At 55.0% G+C, this 19,141-nt stretch overlaps 6 protein-coding genes across 6 annotated transcripts; 2 read left to right on the top strand and 4 right to left on the bottom strand.

The window, feature by feature from the left end:
- Positions 1-91: 91 nt before the first annotated feature.
- CkaCkLH20_12678 (uncharacterized protein) lies at positions 92-2,806 on the top strand (the record flags this gene model as incomplete). Its single annotated transcript, XM_038895391.1, has 1 exon — positions 92-2,806. The coding sequence occupies one exon, from the start codon at positions 92-94 to the stop codon at positions 2,804-2,806; it is 2,715 nt and encodes a 904-aa protein (XP_038739340.1).
- Positions 2,807-3,053: 247 nt separating this feature from the next.
- CkaCkLH20_12677 (uncharacterized protein) lies at positions 3,054-3,450 on the bottom strand (the record flags this gene model as incomplete). Its single annotated transcript, XM_038895390.1, has 2 exons — positions 3,054-3,130; positions 3,183-3,450. The coding sequence occupies 2 exons, from the start codon at positions 3,448-3,450 to the stop codon at positions 3,054-3,056; spliced, it is 345 nt and encodes a 114-aa protein (XP_038739339.1).
- A 571-nt stretch (positions 3,451-4,021) lies between these two features.
- Positions 4,022-5,636, bottom strand: CkaCkLH20_12676 (uncharacterized protein; the record flags this gene model as incomplete). The annotated part of the gene is made up of 3 exons (XM_038895389.1): positions 4,022-4,411; positions 4,462-5,307; positions 5,379-5,636. 3 exons carry the CDS (start codon positions 5,634-5,636, stop codon positions 4,022-4,024), a joined length of 1,494 nt encoding a protein of 497 aa, XP_038739338.1.
- Positions 5,637-8,279: 2,643 nt separating this feature from the next.
- On the bottom strand, positions 8,280-10,016 carry CkaCkLH20_12675 (major facilitator superfamily transporter; the record flags this gene model as incomplete). Its single annotated transcript, XM_038895388.1, has 5 exons — positions 8,280-8,315; positions 8,374-8,843; positions 8,893-9,351; positions 9,402-9,648; positions 9,714-10,016. The coding sequence occupies 5 exons, from the start codon at positions 10,014-10,016 to the stop codon at positions 8,280-8,282; spliced, it is 1,515 nt and encodes a 504-aa protein (XP_038739337.1).
- Positions 10,017-14,064: 4,048 nt separating this feature from the next.
- Positions 14,065-15,581, top strand: CkaCkLH20_12674 (uncharacterized protein; the record flags this gene model as incomplete). The annotated part of the gene is made up of 3 exons (XM_038895387.1): positions 14,065-14,710; positions 14,766-14,860; positions 14,916-15,581. The coding sequence occupies 3 exons, from the start codon at positions 14,065-14,067 to the stop codon at positions 15,579-15,581; spliced, it is 1,407 nt and encodes a 468-aa protein (XP_038739336.1).
- Positions 15,582-16,316: 735 nt separating this feature from the next.
- Positions 16,317-16,991, bottom strand: CkaCkLH20_12673 (uncharacterized protein; the record flags this gene model as incomplete). Its single annotated transcript, XM_038895386.1, has 1 exon — positions 16,317-16,991. The coding sequence occupies one exon, from the start codon at positions 16,989-16,991 to the stop codon at positions 16,317-16,319; it is 675 nt and encodes a 224-aa protein (XP_038739335.1).
- Between the last annotated feature and the right edge of the window lie 2,150 nt (positions 16,992-19,141).

Raw genomic sequence — 19,141 nt, 5'->3', positions numbered from 1 at the left:
TCTGTCTCGCAATTCTTCATCCACAACACACCTGCAGCTCCATCAAGAACGCACCACAACCACAAGACCAAGAGCACCCTCAACACCCATCATGACGCAAATCAACCTGCCTCCCGATCTTCCTCCCATCCCCAACCGCGGCATGCACAGAGACGTTGCTCAACATGCAGCACCTACCAATGATCGCCTCATCGTCAGCTGCAGGATGCCGAGCGGCACCACTCAGCAAGACACCAACTTGATCCTGGACAACATCTGCCAGCTGCTGTGTTTGGAGATCACCAGCCACGCCCCCTTCCAGGAAGACACGAGAGATCAAGCCGCGTACCATGTTGGCTGGCACGATGCAATCCATTCCCTCCGTCATCTGATCCTCTCCCGCGACCATAGTTCGGAGGCTCGGACTCGCATCGACGGCATCCCCTTGGCGCCGGAGTTCAACGAGTCCGTTTCTCTGTCGGATGCCACCGACATGCTCATGTCGACCTTCCAGCCGTTCGCAATGACTCCGTCCAGTCCCATCTCGAGAGAGATGGGAAAGAAGAAGGAGCCCCAGGCCAGCCTATTTCCATCTGGCGGCTTGTTCTCGCCCGTCTCTGTTCACAGTCGCCGCCCTGACGGACCTTGCGACATGAGATTTCTCAACGAGGACGTGCCGTCCAATCGCTCCCCCTTCAACAGCAGCGACTCGTCGAGCACCCCTTTCAACACCCCCTCCAGCTCGGCCCTCAGCTCTCCAATCGACACCGTCCTTCGCAACGTCCTCACCGCCCCCCGAGACCAGTCCGGCCCCGAGACCAACCGCCTCAACCAATCCAAAATCATCAATGGCATCGATACCACCAAGCTTCTCATGCTGTACGAGCGAGAGGCTCGGGTCTCGGAGCACAGAATTATCACCGAGCTCGCCAGGTCCAACATCCTTCGGCAGTCCATCCTGCAGGACCGCTTCTTCGGTAACGTCCCGTCCTTCGAGACAGATGCCGTGGAAGTCGAGGAGTTCGGCGCCGAGATCAACGAGCCCTTTGTCGGCGCGCCGCAGCAGAAGAGGGCGATCAGCGAAGCTCGACAAACGTTTCTGGAATGGTCCCGCAATGAGCCGTCCTACAAGAGGATGTTGAAGCCGTCCTTATACCATCCTCCCGAGACGAGGAGACAACCGCGCACCGGCCCGACGCCGGTATCAGCCTCGACATGCAATCTGTTCGGCAGCAGCAGTACTTCCGGCGCCGGCTCCAGCAATTCTTCAACCGGTCTGTTCGGCGGCCGATCCTCCTCGACCTGCAATCTGTTCGGCAGCAGCGGCACTTCCGGTGCCGCTTCCAGCAATTCTTCAACCGGCCTCTTCGGCGGCCGATCCTCCCCGATGCCCTGGACTTCCGGCGCTGGCTCCGGCAATTCTTCAACCGGCCTGTTCGGCGGCCGATCCTCCTCGCTATTCGGCACTTCTGGCGTCAGCTCCAGCAATCCTCCGACCGGCGGCCTGTTCGGTGGCCCGTCCACACCGATTCCTGCTCGTTCCAGTACCTCTCGAGAGGCTGAGGTCGGTATTTCTGGCGTCAGCTCTGGCAGTTCTTCGACCGGAGGTTTTTTCGGAAACCTGTCCGCGTCGATGCCTGCTCGATCCAGTACCTCTCGAGAGATCGGTATGCCTGGCGTCAGCTCTGGCAGTTCTTCGACCGGAGGTCTGTTCGGTAACCTGTCCGCGCCAATGCCCGCTCGTTCCAGCACTCCTCGGGAGACCGGGTTCGGCACTCCCCTCGTCAACTCCAGCAGCTCTCCAACAGGTGTCGTCTGGGGCGGCCTGAACGCGCCGCTACCTGCCCATCTCCATCCCGCCAAAGACACCGACATCGAGAGGGAGATCAGAGCAGAGAGCATCGTCTGTGGACCCACCTTGCGCGTCCACATCAACATGTTCGGAACCGAAACCTTCTCTCGCAGTCTTCTGCCCCATCTTCCCACAGTCGGCGGATGCAAGCCTCAGCCCGTCGGCCGGTTTCCATGGGAGAGATCTGCACTCCCGAGCGATACAGACGGGTTTAGCACCTCCGACTGGGCCGCGTCCTGTCGCAAGCTCCTCGCGCTGGAACGAGCAGAGCTCCTCGCCGAAGAGAGAGAGAGACTGCGCTCTCTAAGCCCGGCTCGCACGCCAACGAGCAGCAGCATGCCTGAACGCCTCTCCCCGTTCGGAGAACCAAGGAGAAAGGACGTTTTTACTCATCCTGAAACTGGCCTTGTCCCCGTCAGTTCATCGCTACCCCTCGGAAACGTCACCAAAACCGACACCACCGCCTCGCCCGAGCCCGTGGAGCTGCCTGCTTCCACTAGCTTCGATCGCAACGCTCCTCCCCCCGAGCCCAACAGCGCCGAGTACGCCGCCAACTCCGTGAAACCCCTGTTCTCCCAGATTACCCCGTCTGACGCCCCCAAGAGCCCGTCATCCCACTCTCTTCGCAGCCGCCGTGGTGAATACGACGTCAACCCCCTCATCAACCTCCAGACGGCGACTCGGCCTCTCCCCTCCCAACGCCCAGTCGCTGCTGCGGCCTCGCGACACAGCCCGTCGATGACGCGCTCAGAGCTGCCGCCTGCGGGTCTTTCCTCACCCACTTCGCTGGCTAGCATCACATCGTCCACCCCAAGCTTGTTCCAGATGCCCGGCCAGTTCCCCATCCAACAAGATTCCCGGCCGGTTCCCCTGGTCGAGGTGCCCACGGACCAGAGCGAGGAGGAAGACAGCGAGCTGCCCAAGATCGTACTGACGTCGGCCGACTCTTCGGACAATGAGGAGGAAGACCTGTGAATCAACAACGTTCATGTGCGGGAATAGTGTGTTTTATTTGGGTATCAATTCGTGTGTATTTCAGGCTGGATCCGCTCGCGCACTGCAATTCTAGACTTGGAGAGGTTAGCTCAGTTGTTTCATAGACCAGGAAAATGAAGAGTGACAAACTCACGAAGCATGGCCATATCTGCCTCCCCGTGAATCCCTTCCCATGCCCTCCAGACTAGCACCAAAACCGCTTGCCATACCTGCAGCCCACGGACGCTCACTGGATGTTATCCATCTCCGTATCAGCCGCGGCAGGCTTCTCCTCCTCGCCAGCCTTCTCGTCCTCTTCCACATCTGTGACCCGTCAGCTTCGATCTCTCGCCCAACAGAAAGACAGCATGCTCACCAGCCATCTCGACCTCGCCCTCTGCCGCCATCTTCCTCCGGATAGCATGCGCCATCTTCTTCTCCAGCTTCTTGGCCTTCTTCTTGCTCAGGGGCGCGTTGGGACCGCTCGTGGGCAGCAGACCGGGGCGGGCGCCCCGCATGGAGTCGGTCTTTGCGATCTTGTTCTTGTTCTCCTCCGACTTCTTCTGGCGCACCCTCTTGGCCTTGTTGGCCTGGGCGGCGAGCCTGTTCTTGGAGCGGTGGTTCGGGGTCTTTACGGACGGCATCGTGAAGGTAGTCGCGGGGTGGTATGTCGTGACGAGGAGGAAAAGGATTGGGGGATTGCGATGGACGAGATCGAAATCGAAATGTCGACCGCCTGGGAATTTTTTTAGTGGAGCTTAGCGGGCTGCGCTGCACGCGAGCGGCGGTCGGGGTCCAGGTCCGCCCCGCACCCCTCCATCGGCCCCACTCCACACCGACCACACCTTGGCTACCTTACCTACACCGAGATCATGGATGGTAAGTAGGTTGATCGGTGCAAGGAATCACCAAGAACAGTCCTGAAAGTCTGCATCTCGCCTTCATGCCGAATTCAACATTGCGATTAGTGAGTCCAGCGGTGACAGTGGCTAAGCACCCGATAGAGTTTGTGTCGCAATAAGCAGATTAGATCTTCCATTTGCAATGATAGGGTTGGGTCTCTAATTCAACAAAACCGGGAATATTCTTGTCCCTTCAGACGCTTTCCAGCCCATTAAAAGTATGCGGCAACCGGATCCAAACGCCAGCCCTCAATGCATATGCCATCCCTGTCTATGTATCCTACTACCGCCGAGCTTCGTTTTTACGCCCTTATCACCGCGCCACCCGATCACTGTTCTTGCCCACCGTGCTGGGGCTGCCCAGACCTTGGTCGTCATCCGTGTCGTCACGAAGACCTTTCCGGGCGTCGTCCTCGTCATCGCTCATCAAGCCTTCCAGCTCAAACTCCTCAGCGTCGCGCACTTGACGTGGCTCACCAGCGCGGCCATTCGCCACCGGCTCCCCGTTGGCCAGGTTGACCTTTTCGTCGACGTTCGCGTTACGGTCGAAGAGGTGGATGAGCATGTTGGTGAAGAGGAACACCAGGAAGGCGAACGAGTAAAGGATGAGGATGTACGAGACGTGATCGAGGCCGGAGTTGGCGACGAGTTGCATTTGCTCTTCCGTGGCACCCATGAAAAGAAAACCAGAAGCGTACAGAAGCTGCAAATCGTTAGCGGCAAGGTATCCAACTGGAGACAACGTAGACTTACAAATACGGGAATGTACTGGAAACTGTTGGTCTTGCGTCCATCGGGCGACATTCCACTTGCGTCCTTGACCACGAAAGCCACCTCGATGATGCGAGTAATGCCGGCTGCCATCAAGGTCTTGCCAAACATTGCGTGGGTCATGGCGCTGATGGGCAGCTCCTGGGGATGCGCGGACATGGCCCAGCCGGTGATGAAGATGACGAAACCGGGAATGAAGTTTCGCTGGGGGTTTCCGTCGCGGTCGCGGCTAAGCCAGACACCAGCCAGGCCGGCGCACCACCAAATGATGCCCATGGTCGTGTGCTGCCAGTCGTTCCTGACCCACTCGGTACCCCAGCGATGCTCGGTGAAGGTGTTCACGCAGCCCCACGCCGCAATGACAATGCTGTCGAAGAATTCCTGGGATCGTCCGGATCGTCGGAGCCACAGCTGACCAACAACAAGTAGCAACGTCAAGATGATGCCGTAGGCGATGAAAGCACTGCCCATGATGAAGTGGGCAAGACACTGGCCGAGGTGGTCGCCCTGGCAGAACCCAAGAGAAGTGATTCCTCCAAACAGGAATTGTGTCCAACCCAAGACGGGGAACGCCTTTCCGAGGACGCTGTGAATAGGCTTGATGAATCTCCGAATCTTTCCATTGATTCCCTTCTCGAGATGCAGCCTCAGGTAGATTCCCACACCAACCTGAACAGCCAGCATCAGCATCAACCAGCCCGCGAAGCCGGAGTGAACGTTGCTCGGGACAAATTGTCTACCGCGGTGCATGTGGCCGAGGAAGTAACCGAGGATCGCAAGCGCAGTACCGAGGACTTGGGTAGGAACGTGCCAGCGGTTTTTCGTCATCTACGGAGAGAAAAGGTCTTGTTAGCAAGGGCGCGATGGTGCCCGGAGGCGCCGGAAGGATGTTTTCTTACTCCCAGGACCATGCCAACGGGAAAGATGACGCCGAAGGCCAGCATCATGATGAAGATGTGAATCCATAGTGTCGTGTCGATTGGCTCCTGAGAGACGGTCTCGCCCTCCTGGATGTGGCTGACGCCGTGTTCGTGACCGAGAGCCATGGGGAGCGATGTGAAGAGGTAGGCGGCAGCGAGAAGAGCCTTTGACGATGGTGTTGACGAGGCCAAGATGGACAACGGCGACAAGGCCGTAGAAAACGAATTCGGCGCCATGACTGGGTGTTTCGAAAGCAGGAGGCGCCCCTGTGCAGCAAGAGGCCCTGGAGGCGGCTGGAGCCAGACGTGTCACAGACTTGAGCCTGGAGAGCGGGGCGGCGTCACGGCGTCGCAACGCAATTGGCGAGGTTCGGACGAGTGGTGGTGAGAAGGGGTGGTGTCGGGCGGTCGTCTCGACTCTTTGCGTGAAAGTATGGTACGGTTTCCAGTGCCGCGGAGGCCAGGTACGTAAGGATAACTGGTAAACCGCGAAGGCAAATAGTCGCGGATGGAGGCCAAGCAAGAAGCGAGTTGAGGCGAGTAGAGCAAGCGAATGCCTACTGCCGCATGTACCGGACGTGGGGACCCTCGGTCGCGTTAGCAGAGGGAGGGGGGTCTGAGTGTCGAATTCGGGTCGCTATCTTTAGGACGACGAGATGGTTCAGCCGTCGGCCGTTGATTGAGATGTCGTCGATATGCGATGGGGGAGAAAGAAGAAAAGAGTGACGAAGGAAGAAAAAAGATTGATTGAGGCTCACTCAAGGGCAGAGCAGATGGCAGGAAAGGAGGAAAGACAGACGGGAGAGCGGCCTCCTTCTTGCTTGCCCCAAAACGAAGACCCGGTGGCTTTGCTGCTGGACGAGCCGGAGGCTTCGGTAACGCCCATATTGCTAGTGGGACGTCAAAGTACCTCACAGACAAATTTGTGCGGAGAGTTACATTGAGATGTTGTCGTGAAGTGGAAGAGACGGGATCGCTGGAGGGGGTCGATTACGCATAGATGATGTACTCTTACGCGGAATTCAGCAGCAAGAATACATGGCGCACTCACCTGCATCTTCCATCTGCAATGGAAGGAGCCTGTATGCAGCCCACCAACTTAGAAGTCCGCACCTGCCTCATCGCATTCCTTCCTTCTGGATTTTTTTTTGTGATGGCTCCTTCCTGCCAGGCCGCGACTTCCATCCAGGTGGCCCCCATTCGTAAGCAGAATCGAGCGGTAGGTACGTACCTCCACCGTTTGCCTTCCCGACACGGCATAACCGCATTGAGGCTGTTTCTATTGGCTCAAGGCATGCTTCCCCTGTCGTGCAAGTGGGGGCGCTCAGTAATGCCACGATTCGCCCAGATTCAATTCTCGCCGTTCGTCGAGTCCAGTCCACTGTCCCGTTCCGTAGTCTCTCACCGTAAACCTGAAGTCAAAGACCATGTCCCCGTCTGCCTTTTCCTTTTCTGAATTGCTGCAAATTACCATTCTCAATCGACGCGTACGAAGGGACACTGCACTGCCCCAATGCCAACGGCTCTTCGCAGCGCCTGCCAAGAGCCCTCATTATACCTAAAATGTCTTGACAGTGCACGCTAGATTAAACATTTAGTGTCCTGGGCTCTGAACTTGCTTGTTTTCTGTCTCCCTTCCGCCTCATCTCATCACCCAAGACCCTATCCCTGGTGGCAAGCCGAGCAACTCAAGTGACTCGCGCCTTGGCTCAAGTGAGCCAAGCTTGACTTTCGCCTTTGCCGTGACTTCAGGAGTCAATATCAAAATGCGGTTCGTCAAAATCGCGCTTCGACAGCTGTGACACTGAGCGCGCCACAGATGACAGGTCACGTCAAAACACTCAAAACTTTGCATGCTCTCTGCATACTCGTCCCATCTGTACAGACAGCTCTCTGCGGCATGGACGATATTTCAGGAAAACCGTGACCATGAACAGCTGGCCGTGTCGTTCATGCAGCCTCATCTCTGGGAACTCAGGACCTCACTTGGCGAACTCTTGGTCATGGTCCGTCAAGTCTCGCCCGAGTACGACGTCGGTTCATTTGTGTGTTGGAGGAAACTGCCTGTGCCGGCCTCATTGCACGTATGCATCATCGTCAAAGCAAGAAGCCTGTGAGACATGGCTTTCCATAGGCGTCTGCTCATCTGTGGTTTCACTGATCACAAGCTGTATCAATTCGTCTAACGGCTGGAGAACCCTCACAAGAGACACTTCTTCACGCATATGATAATCACGGGACCTTCGCAACCAATTGCTGATGAAGGTGCTGCAGGTCAACTGCTGGTGGCGCGATGCTGGCGATGAATGGCGTGTGCCCGGCGTCTACCTGAAATACAATAAGCAGTCCCGGGTTCGAATGTCCTAGTTTTGTGCAATATTCCCGCGGTAACTCATAATAGGGAGTGAAAGAGCCACGTCTTGAATCCATAGTCAAATCCATCGAACGGACAACGGTTCGTAGTGCTTACCTCCCAACGTCCGGAGGCGTCGAACCGGCGCCGGCGCCGAGACTTCCAACCGGCCACGGAACACTCCACCCAACCACAGTCGCCGGAACAGCTTCAGGTGGGTTGTTCTACACGAGTCTTGCAGCTGCCGCCATGCGCCTCTCGTCTACCAACAGCCGGGCGTTGCATGCCTCGGCACTTGAGGTCGATCACTAAACGATTACTCTCCGGTGCTTTGCAGCGGCTACTCTTATAATCTCAAGGGAGGACGGACGGAACGTTGGCATGCAATATTCTCAACCTTCTCATTACTCATAGGCTCGTCACACTACGGGTATCCTATTCCAGATGTGGCCCTCACAAAGCTCCATGCTTCAGCATCGGGATATCACTCATTATCGATATTCGTAACCTCCTCTCATACATACACCCTAGTAAGTGTACCGGAATCCAGGCTGGGCACCCTCCTAAGGAATCAGTCAGCACATCGTTCAGTTCATCCGACGATTCGCGGCGATAACTCACATCTGATGCCTCGAGCTCCTTCTCTCCTCTGTCCGCCTTGCGGTTCTCATAGTAGAAGTCGACACTCAGCAATCCCACCAGGATCATCGTCAGCAAGCTGCAAGCGATGCAAGCATACATGCCGGGGCGGTAGTGCGGCTTGTCTTGCTCGCGGAAGAGCAGACTACCCGCAATACCACCGACACCGCCGAACGAGACCAGCGTCGCACTGCAGAAAGCGCGCTTCCACTGCCCGCGAATGTTGTTGGCCTGGTACGCCATGACGGCCGGCACATTCGAGTTCGCACCGGCGGTCGTCAGGAACACGCCGAAGTAACGGACCGAGGCGTTGGGGTGGAAGCCCATGATCGGCAGGCCGACGATGCAGAAGAGCATGTTGATGAGGATCACGGGGCCGCGGAACTTGTACTTGTCGCCGAGCCATGCGGTCCCGAACATGACGATGCCGGCGAAGGCGTACGGGGGTGCAACTGCTCACTGTCAGTCGACATCTCTCTCAGAAACTGCCGCTCTACTTACCGAGACACTGAGCCTTCGCGACATCGAAGCCCATGTTGGCCTGCAGAATGATGGGAAGGAAGTACGCCAGGGCATACGAGACGGTCGTGGTGTTGAAGAAGATCATGGCGTACGCCCAGATCTTCCAGTCGGTACCAGCGCTGAGGAACCTCCTCATATTGAACGCCGGCATGTGGGCATCTCCACGGTCGCGGTTTACGCGAGCGACGACCCAGGCACGCTCGCGTTCGCCGAGGAAACTCCACGACTTGCGGTGGGAGTCCGGGAAGTCAACAAGAAGCCAGTATCCCGCAGCACCAAGAGCGCAAGTCAGGACTCCCTCGATGATGAAGATCCAGCGCCAACCCGTGAGTCCTTCGCGGCCGTTGAGCTGCATCAGGCCGTAGGCAAGGATACCAGCAAACGCCGAGGCGACGCAGCCGAGGAGGTAAAATACGGAGTATCGCTTGCCAACCTCATCTGGATTCGGTCAGTCGAACTCTATTTTCGATGAGACTCGTGCAACTCACATCTGGTGTACCAAGTGCTGAGCAGATACACACACGAGGGGAAGAAGCCGGCCTCGAGCACTCCGAGAAGAATTCTGCACACGTAAAGGTGCGAGTAGGTCTGCGAGAAACCCATTCCAATCATGACAGCACCCCAGAGAAGGGTGAGTCCGCCGAGGTGAATTCTGGGGCCGATCTTTCGGACAATAATAGTCGAGGGCGGCTGAAAGATGATGTAGGGAATGAAGAAGAGCAGCGAGGCAATGTTCTGTCCAGTCACCCGTCAGCAAGACCGCACGCCAATCAGCCTCACGCGATTCAAAGTCAACCTACATATCGGTTGAAGAGATTCAGTTTTAACTCGACCGTCATGCCTGCGATAGCCGCAGCTGACAAGTTTGTCCGGTCCATCAGCGAGACGCAGTACATGGCGCCCACGGTCACGACGAGACGGCGATCGACGCGGCGGATGATGTTGCGCTGCTCCTCCTTGGTGAAGCCTCCATCGATGTCAGCATCATTTGAGCCGGCGACGGAGTTAGACTTGACGGCGTTGTCGTCGTGTTCGAAGCCGACTTTCTCGGGATCCGAGCCGGCGTAGCCCGCCTTTTCGGGATCGGAGTGTCGGTGATCCATGCTCGCGGCGATAGTTTCCCTATTCCTCAATTCAAGTGACTGAGTCGTTGCGTCCCGAAATAATCTCTGAGAACAGCAGTTGTCGGTGAGGGAAGACGTGCCGAAGCTGCAAGTTGTGCGTCACTTCAGCGAAGGGAGGGGGGCCGGTCGGGGAAAAAGGTCTGGGCCTCGATGTGTGTCGCACAACAGACCAACTTAAACAGAATCGGAATTCCAATTGTTTTTGTGTTGGAACTGGTGTGGGAACAAGCAAAAGGGAAAATCGTGGTTCGGCAGCGGGAAAAGCCAGAAGGTTATCAACCCGAAAGACAAAACCCTTGAGGAGCACACAGAAGGGGAGGTAGTATCGGACGACACGACATCGATAGGATATATACTCGACTGCCCAGAGGACCCAGTTCCAACTCCCGGCCTCCCTTTCGAGACTAACGAAGTTCCACGAAGCCATCTAACCCGACCAAGTCCCTTGTTTCTTTCTTTCCCCAGGAAAAAAGAGGATACCGGGAAGCCCAAGTGCGTACGACAAGACACTTGGACCGCAGTTCCAACATCCCCGCCTTCGTCTGGGGAGGGGGTAACCACCCTGGATGCTGCCACTGGGGGGTGTCGCTGGCTGCGGGGGAACCAATCAAACTCAAAAGGAGACGTGAAGATACCGAGGGTGGCGGCGAATGCCACCTAGCATGGAAACTTCATCCTGTCACGATTCACGGCAAGGCGTGGCCGCATTAGGGCACAAGTACGTGGACGTGAAGAGGATTCCGGAGCGGCATGCGGCTTCGCAGAGCTGGCGGTCAGAAACACATCCAGGCCTCAGAGACGCGGAAGACGGAAAGAAGACGAAGAAGTGAGACCTACAGACACGCGAAGCTTCTCGGCAAAGACACTGCAGACGTTCCCAGACGTCAATTGGCAATCTCCCAGTCCCCGAAACCCCTTGCCCGCAGGGCCTCATCTCATATCATCAAACTACGAATATGTCTCCCAGAATAGTTGGCAGTCCCCCGTCCACGCGGAGTCGCGGACCACCTCCAACACACCAAAAAAGAACAGCGTCAATGTCAAATCCGGGGTATGAGAGCAAGTGGGTTCGTCCCGGCCTTTGGCTGCGGGGTAAAACGCACGATGGGATGGGGGAGGGGAATGGACGGGGAAGAGGATGGGGTGAATGTGGAGAGTCGTCTGGAGATGGAGCCGCTTCCCTGTCCGCCCTCTCCTTTTCCCTCATCCCTCACAGCCGCAAATTTCTCCGTATCCAGTGTGGAAGGCGAGGAAAACAGAAGCTGAAGCCAAGCAGACGAAAAAGCAGACATGGAAAAGCCGGGGTAACGGGACCTGTCATCGCCCAAAAGTGGTTCGAATAATCCGAATGGAAATGTCATGGATGGGCCGGCCGACTCGGAGTCTGCACCGGAGCGGCTTGGCGGATATGCGATTGGACGGCCCGCCGGTCGATTGCCCATTTCGGTGTTAGACGCGAAGCTGAGACTAAGGCATGCAAGCCCACGCGATGAGACCCGAGAACGTACTAGCAAGCGACATGACATCTGGATATCGTGTCTTGCTTTCTGTTGCTTTTTGCTTCTACAGCGCCGGGAAGGAATGAATGAGCAGGCCTTTATTCGGAGGGGAGGTGGGGGAACAAGATCGACGAAGAACAGCAGGGCACTGGGTGAGGGACTCTCGGGTTGAAGCATAACATACGGCAATGATTCGCCTGTGTCTCCATATAATGACACCCTCTCGCAGCAGTGACATGAGAGTCACAGGTAAGATGGAGCTTGAGTTGGTCACAATGCCATCTGTCATTATCTTTTCGTATCTTTCGCAGGCCCCTTCAGATCTGACATGGGCTGAGCTGCTATGTCGAGAGGAAAGCAAACCCACGACGGAACGAAGTCTCAACCAACGCGCAAGCGAAATGGATTCCGCCCCGGACTCCGAGACTACCGCAATCTCTTCTTCAACCTCACTTCGCTTCGTTCGGACTTTCTGACACATGTCTAAGATGACAACAACCACCCATCTTTGAGGCCTTCTTAAACCAGTCCATTCTCCGAACCATCAACCCTCACCTGCCACCGGTGCCAAGGTGGCTCCATTGATCTTGGCAGACTCGAGGCAACCCTTTTGTCAATACGTCGTCGAAAACATTCAACGGGATGCTACTTGGGAGAGTCACAGTCCATTCCGGACACGGCGGCACTCATATGTATGTCTCGTGCGCAGAATCCTAGCGCCAATCATTCCGGGGGAGGGCCAGAGAATGGTCAAATTAGATCCCGCTACCGCGACCACGGTTCAGACATCGTATCCAGTCTCCCTTGCGTTGGCGTTGGCACAGAGAGGCCAGACCTACAGCCAGCAGTTACACCTTACATGCTTCGTGCAACCATCACCAAGCCCCCGTCATGATTGGCAATGCACTGCCGCACATTCAGATCATGCACCTTCTTCCCTCCTCTCAGGCCCATGATTCACACACGCCACCCTCCACAAACAACCGCTGCTCATCATTGATATGTACCAAAACTAACAGTCGCTCTAAACCAAACCGACTAAGTCTGGGCTTCGTCCAACCTCGGCATCCTCGACCCGTCTACGATACTTCATTGGGTGTTGGCCCCTTTCTCTGCGCCCAATTCAACGACTTCTGAAGCTAATTTCAACTACACAAGCTCCAATGACTGGAGATATTGCACGCGTCGTTCCACGCCGTCGTTCTTGGTAGTCTGGTCCTGCATGAATGCCCGCCACCTTGGAAGACCAAGCGACGTAGATTCGCAAACCACGCCCAAAGCGTACAAAACCACGCAGCCTCCATCGTGATCCTGCCTTCCGCAGAGTCTCAGCCTCCGAATGATTGTCTTCGCGTATGCTCACGGGCGCCTGGGGAGTTGGGCTGCATATCTGCGCCTCGCGTGCACGCTGAAGGAACAGGTGATGAGTGAGGGCTGCCGAGGAAGGATCGTTGCCTTTGATGTACGTACCTGAAATGTGCAAGTTGACGAACCAGAGGCCTCAGAAGCGCCGAGCATCCTCGGTTGTTCCAGACAACTTCTTTTTCAGGGTTCGAGAGACTGCCTCCTGGAAATGCTACTCTGGTCAGTCTTCTTGACTTTTTGACTGCTGGGGCTTTCATTCAGACTCTGGTCTGCTATCGCCCATACATCCATGAGACTCCAATCTAACTTACAAACTATGAGATTTCAACAGTCCGAAACGACGTTCTTTTCTGCCGGTTATTCCCAAACTATCCTTGCGGAAAACTTCCTGGCCCAGCTGAGACTACCAAGTCGAAACACGATACAACTCCTTGAAAGAAAGGTTTCTTCAATGCCCAAAACATCTCTCGTATGTCTTGGTTATCCCGACTGGATCTATGATAACTTACTGACTTATCGAAATGAATGGGAGGCTGCCAGGTAGACACAGGCACAAGCGGGCTATTCCGACGAAAACCAAAGCTTTACCTTTACTTTCACACATAGCCGTACTTCTGGTCCAAGGCCAACGCCAAATAGTGATACTGATAGCGATCACCATACAATCCCCAGAGAAATACGATCTCAAACCTCAAATAATTATGCGTTTCAGCCTCTCTGGAGGAACGAAACCCATCAACCACCGCGGAGCGGAGTATGTTATTGTGTTCACCATGATAACAAACCTACTCATTGGATTGAGAAACGATGCGTCACTGACGCTGAAGAAAAGTTCCCACCCGGAAGATTATTAAGAAATCATGGGTTCCCGTGGTACGCCCGACTACACCACGGTCATCGCGAGTTTTCCCAGGTCTTGTCCTGGTTTGTTGTGGCTTCAGTTGGAAGCCATGATGCTGCTGGAGGCGGGACTTGGGTCTGACTCCAGTCTGGGGCAACACCTGTAAGCGCTGTTAGCCCACAAAATGAGTCAGACTAGCCGATCAAGAAACCCATACACGCGTCTAAGCTTGACGGCGAGCCCTCCCTCGCTTGTAGTTCGTTTTCCCATATCTGTTTTCTCCCAACTTCAGTAGTCGGTCTTTACCGATCCTCTGGCAAAAATGGCACCGACATCATCCATTGAGAAACTTCCCCTGCATGTCACCAGTGGTATTCTCGCCCAGTTGGACACGATCGCCCAGCTTAGCCTCGTTGTCAGAAGTCATCGAATTTTCCATGATGCCTTCAACGAAAATAGCCAGACAGTCGCCCGAAGCGTCGTTCTCAACCAGATCCCTCCAGGGATGTTTCCGTACGCGGCTGCTCTCCTACATTCGATCCACGTCAACCCGAGCAAGCATGACGCAGTTCGAGAACTCCTTTCGCAGCTGGAAACTACCCTTACCAGCAACAACACTAAGATAGGCCAATTGAGCCATTACCCACTGTCTGCATACGCTGCATTGAGCCGCGACCTCTCAGCCGTTGAGATTCTGAGAAACGACATGGTAGCCGAAACTCTTCCCTTATTCAAGAGCAGGTTCGAATTTGATCATACACCAGAAGCCTCCGATCAAGAACTCTACCGACTGAATCGGGCGTTCTTACGATACCAGCTCATGTGCAACCTCTTCTGTATTCCTTGCAAAGTTGGTAGGCCTCTATCTTGTGAAGAAATCACTCGATGTTTCTTCTCGTCCTTCTCTCCATGGGTGAATGAGCAGATGCTTTGCGTGTATGCGTACCTCGAGCGAAAGGTGGCAGAGGGTAAGGTATTCCGAGACACGTCAAGATTTTGAGCAAGTTGACTGATGATCTCTAGCATTCGATGATGTCGCTGCTCATGATGTGGATCACGGTGAAATGCCAATCGATTGGGAGGAGGACGGAACGGAAAGTTCTCATATCCAGTCACACGTAAGATTGAAGCTATCAAACACATTCAAACTTGTTTCTGACCATCACAACAAAGCTTTGCCGTGGACTTCCTTTTCTAGTCGCCGTTCTCCGCGCACGAACATTTGGCGAAAGAGAATCTCTGTTGCCGATGCATCCCAAACCAAAAAGATACTACGACAGCGTCCCCTTTGAGATCCTGCGTCTCATGATGCCCGAGAAAGCGTTTGTTGACGAATTGAACCCCGTCGAATGGTGGGTTCCACTGAGCGAATGCTCATCATCCAATATTGCCAAGTTATCGACACCATTGGACGGCGAACGGGATGCGCTTTCCTCAAACCCTTGCCAGTTGTGGCTCCAAGCACACAAAGAAGACGAGGTTTATGAGATCGTGGTGGACAAGTACTTCTCTAAAGCCCTCTGGGAATGCGCATATCTCATATGGGACTGGGAACAAACAACGGATCTGGAAAGAAGATGTGCTGCGGTTTCGAATATGAAGCTCTTCTTTCCCCGCGCCCGACTGTCGTGGACAATTGAAGAGTTCAGATTATCCGAGATGCAGAGAACCTGTATATGGCTTTTCGGGGGTCATGGTTACTGGCCACGCCGGCGGAGATCCGACGAGCATTTTGACTTCAGCGGAATATCTGGCATCGAGGAGAATGATGAGGCCAAACTCATCGTCAAGTTCCGGATTGAAGAGAAGAAGATAATCGATGAATTGCGGAACCTATGAGATGTGTATGATCCAAGAGGCCTGGCCACCAAAGCTGTCCCATCGCCATTGAATAGTATCACCATTCACTTACAGAAGTTTGCGTATATGGAGCAAGATAGAAATATTTCAGCCATCACCATCCCACATCACGAACGGCCTGTATTCCGTGGGCATATACTTCGCCTACCGGAACGAGCGCATCACCCATACATATGTTGAGCAGGACCAATTTCAGTAGGCCCTGTCTCTGCGTCCCCTGACCTCGTAGGTTACGCGAATATCGTCGCTTCCAGTCTTGCACTTCTGACCAATTCATAAGTGCTATGCTTCAGCTGACGGAGGAGAATCTCGTCTAGTCTGGTCTATGACGAGAGTACATCATAAAGTCTTCGAGCACGTTTACTCAGGTAAAGGCGCCACCTCCGCAAGAGGGACCGGGAGATAAGTGGGCGGTCTTTTCTTTCAGTTGTACTCCAAGGTCCTGTTGATACAGGTGATGTTGATGCCATATGCTTGAAGCTTTCCGCCGGAAAGAGTCAGGACAAGGATAGCACGAGTTGAAGATCAGTTAGCTGCGGTCAACCAATACAGTATCACAAAGGGAATGTCACAAGCAAGGCACTACGATATAGGACAGTTGACTGGATGCGCTCAAAATGACTCCTTCTTGGGTCTTTCTACAAATATATACAGGTATCATAAGTGTGGTCATGTCTCATAAAATGGTATCCCTTTGATGTATTCCTGCAACGCTTACTGGACAGCGACCTCCATCTTGCCAGTGCCGTAGGCAATGTTCTTGACGGGCTGGTTCTTCAGTGCCGTAGTGATGCCGAGGCCGCTGGGGCACGCAGCCTGGTTGCTGACGGCGAGGTCGAGGTTGCACTGCTCGTCGACGCCCCAGGTGCAAGCGGAGTTCTGGATGTTGTAGAGAGCGTGGTTCTTGCCAACGAAGCTGTCGGTACCGAGGCAGGAAGCCAGGTAGTTCATGCTGTTGGCGGCTGAGAGAGGCAGCTTGCCGTCCTTCATGAGGTGGCTGCACTCGCTGGCAGGGAGGCTCTCCCACTCCATACCGACCGGGCCACCTTGGGTGGGTGCCTCAGCAGCGCCCTTGCCGGTGACGAGGTAGTTGTAGGCGTCGTAGGAGATGTCATAGGCACCGCCGGACTGGTCGATGCGGAGGAGCTTGACGCTACGTCCAGCGTGAGAAACCTTGAGGCAGATGTTGTCGCAATCGACAGCATTGGGCCAGTACGCGACACGGTTGGTGTCGATCTTGCAGCCCAACACGCCGATAGAGGACGAGTAGAGATCGTGGGGAGTCATGGAGGCGGAGCCGGAGTTCCCGTTGTCCCGGATGGGGATGGACGCGGCCGAGACCAAGCTGGCCGAAGCAGCAAGGAAGGTCGTCAAAGTGGTAGCGAACATGTTGGTGGTTTGAAGTGTAAGAAGCGTTGAGCTGTAATTCTTTTCCTAAAGGGTCGGTTGCCGGGGTTCGAGGGCTGTTGGATCGAGGGTTCTTTCACAGAAAGACTGGATATGGTGGGCTTGCAAAGGAGTGAAGCTGGTGGGTGGTTCAAGGAGTGTAACCTGATCTGCGAGCTTTCGGGGCCGGCCGAGGGAGTGATAGACTGGAGGAAGAGGAAAGTGAGGGATTGTTGGTGATCAGACAGAGGCCATCCTGGAAACAACGAGACTGGGGGAACTTATATACCAAAATTCCATCCCTACAAGAACGGATGGCAATATTGACCAACAGCATTTTACCCTCCGGAGATGAGATGTCACCCAAGAGCGCGGACGAACCAGCGTTCGGTTCATCTACGAGGCCCACGTAGCAGGCTTCGAAGCCCCGCTGGCGTCGTAGTCCAGGTACCAACCAACATGATGATGGTCCGCTGAAAATGATCCTTCGGGATGGAGAAATTGAGAGAGGCACAGTCAGAAAGGCCAAGGCTGTGGATGCCTCCCGACCCGCAAGCACACGAGTCGGGCCAGCTGTTCAATCAAGGGCTGCCAGGAATCTGACAGGCACGTCGTGGAACCACAGGAAACGTCCTTGACGCTGCCGTGATCCATCAAAAGCAAGGTCACAAACAGAGTTGCGCACTAAGAGAAGAGCCCTGAAGGAGGGGTGGAAAGTCGGTCACGCTAGACCAGGAACACGTTGCCAAAGACTCGACATCGCAAGCCAAAGGTGAACGGTTTCGGGAAATGCACGTTGAGAAAACATGGCCAAGGCCCAAGGAGGAAAAGAGGATGCGCGCTGTCAGGGATGAAAATCGCTCATGGGTCCCCCGGCAGAACCGGATAGGGTTTAGTTGGAGAAACCGTCAGGAACCGAACGTTCTTTCGACCTTTACAAGACAGCGGCCAAGAGGCCGAGAGGTCGAAAAGGGGGCTAATGGGGTCCAAGGAGGCGGCAGGGCGGGGGGGGCTGCGGCTCGTGGCCGGCTGCGGAACGGGAGAGACGCTGGCGGATGATGTGTGCCGGTGCTGTTCTCCTCTTCTTGGGCTGACGGTTGATGGATCATCATGCAGGTACACGGCACAACGTTGGGACAGGAAACAACGCAAAAAGGAAGGAAAAAGGCCGCGGACGAAACAAAACACATGAGGAACCTGACGCCACGCGGTTCCAGCCCTGACGCTTGACTCGGCGCGGAGCTGCGGGCGGGTCACCCGCAGGGCCGGAGACTCTCGGCCGTCCAGTCGGAAGACGAGGATTCGCACTGGAAAGCAGCCACGACACCGTAGCATTGCAGCGATCGTCAGGGCGGATTTCTACTGTGGTACAACCATGCTAGTTTTTCTCCCAACTTGCTTCTGAATGGTCGAGTTCGAGGTTCCACAGGCGTCTTTGTCTTCCAAGCATGTGAGGACTTTTTTGCCAGCTTTTTTCTTCTTCTCAGGAGCTTAGAGCTGAACTGACCAACCAACACTTATCACCGAAAAGCTGGCACACGGCACGACTTGGTGGCGGCCTTCTCCGCCTCCGGTCTCCTCTGCCCAGTTTCATATCCACATCAAAGTTGGCAGTTCTTAACGCCGTCAGACGGGCAGGAAAGCGCCCTGATGGAGACGTGATGGCGCGTTGGCGTCATGTCGGCAGCTGTTGATGGGGCACACGACGTTCTGGCCAGAAGTGCTTGCAGTTGTATGAAGTACCCATCAAGCGGAGATGGCGATGTTCGCCAATGAAATGAGCCCAATTGTAACACGAACTTGCACAAATTGATAGCCGGTACTTTTATGTAACGGGAAATGTCCCGTCGTGGCACTTCTCGAAGGCGGCAACCGGTATGCGGCCGGTGAGCAGTCAGGATCTTTTGAAACCCCTCTCGACGTTTGCCAATTGCCATCCATTGCCATGAAGTAAAATCCAGTTTTCATGGTGCCCCATCCCATCCAACAGGCCCGAAGGGATCTTCATCGTGAGCGATTTTATGTCCGCAGCAGCGTAGCTTTGCCCAGTCGCGGCAACATCCCGAAGCTCGATGAGGTGTTCTAGGCCAGTTCCATATGTCGTTCTGCTCTCATCATCTCAAGGCGATTTTCGGCAATCGTAGCATCTTTTA

This window comes from Colletotrichum karsti (assembly GCF_011947395.1).
Source record: "Colletotrichum karsti strain CkLH20 chromosome Unknown Scaffold63, whole genome shotgun sequence".
NCBI lineage: Eukaryota > Fungi > Ascomycota > Sordariomycetes > Glomerellales > Glomerellaceae > Colletotrichum > Colletotrichum karsti.
Note: the sequence above shows the minus strand (reverse complement) of the source record. Positions and strands in the feature narration are given on the sequence as shown.